This window comes from Tupaia chinensis, unplaced genomic scaffold (assembly GCF_000334495.1).
Source record: "Tupaia chinensis unplaced genomic scaffold, TupChi_1.0 Scaffold000704_1, whole genome shotgun sequence".
NCBI lineage: Eukaryota > Metazoa > Chordata > Mammalia > Scandentia > Tupaiidae > Tupaia > Tupaia belangeri.
The window spans coordinates 1,932,077-1,933,050 of record NW_006160227.1 but is presented as its reverse complement, the minus strand read 5'-3'; the positions used below and the strand labels follow the sequence as shown (position 1 = coordinate 1,933,050).

The 974-nt window shown below is 59.0% G+C and overlaps 1 protein-coding gene across 1 annotated transcript in view; it reads left to right on the top strand.

The window, feature by feature from the left end:
* The window catches only part of PLXND1 (plexin D1), a gene marked incomplete at its 5' end in the record, with an annotated part of 61,425 nt that overhangs the window by 48,072 nt on the left and 12,379 nt on the right, over positions 1 to 974 (top strand). The window contains 1 exon segment of the mRNA XM_006172068.3: positions 810 to 961. Coding sequence (XP_006172130.3) covers positions 810 to 961 — 152 coding nt within the window.

The window sequence follows — 974 nt, the reverse complement described above, 5'->3', positions numbered from 1 at the left end:
CCCCAGGAGGGATGGCCACGCCGCAATCCCTTCTCCTCCATTCTCCTCTCGGGATCTTGGGCACACACGCACATGCGCCCTGCGTGAGTTTAAGCTACCGGGTCCGGGACACGAACTGCAGTCAACTACATGGGAGTCCAGCGACATAGCCATTATGCTAACTGCTGGTCCCTCTTTTTCTTTTCTTTTTTTTTAAATGTTCCCTGCAGGGTGCATGTGTTTGCCAGGGAGAGTGAGAAAGACAGGAGAGGGAAAGTGAGAAATCCCCCCCCAGGGAACAGCCATGCTGTAGTCCCCTCCCCCCCATTATTCTTAGAATTTTGGGCGTGCATGCACACGAGCCTGGTGTGACTTTCAATCCACCCAGTCTAGGACTCGAACCGCAGGTCACCCATGTGGGAATCCAGCGCCGTAACCACCATGCCACCTGCTGCCCCTGGCCCAAGTTTCTTAATTCACAAGTAACACCTGGACATTATAGAAGGACTAGAAAATGCTAAAAGCAATGAAAAGCACAGCACCCATTCCTCTCACGGGGGAAAGCCACCGTGAGCCACTGTTGGGGCACATGCATTTCTTTCCCTGGGGCGGGGTGTCGGCATGTCCTGCTGGCCTCTCCCTGAGCCCTGAGCCCTGTAGCAGCTCTGCTCAGGGCGGGGAGGACTGAGCCGCGGAGGGTACTGTCCCTGCTCGGAGGAGCTGGAGCCAAAGCCGGTGGGCAGGCGCACTCCCCCCAGATGCCAGCCCTGCACCCAGCAGGTGCTGACCCACGCTTCCCAGGGGGCTGACCCTCCTCTCCCTGCCCACAGCCCTGTTCGTCTTCTGCACCAAGAGCCGCCGGGCGGAGCGCTACTGGCAGAAGACGCTGTTGCAGATGGAGGAGATGGAGTCTCAGATCCGGGAGGAGATCCGCAAAGGTAGCTGGTGGGGCTCGGTGGGGCGCACGGGCTTCCTGTCTGAGGTGGGTCTGCAGG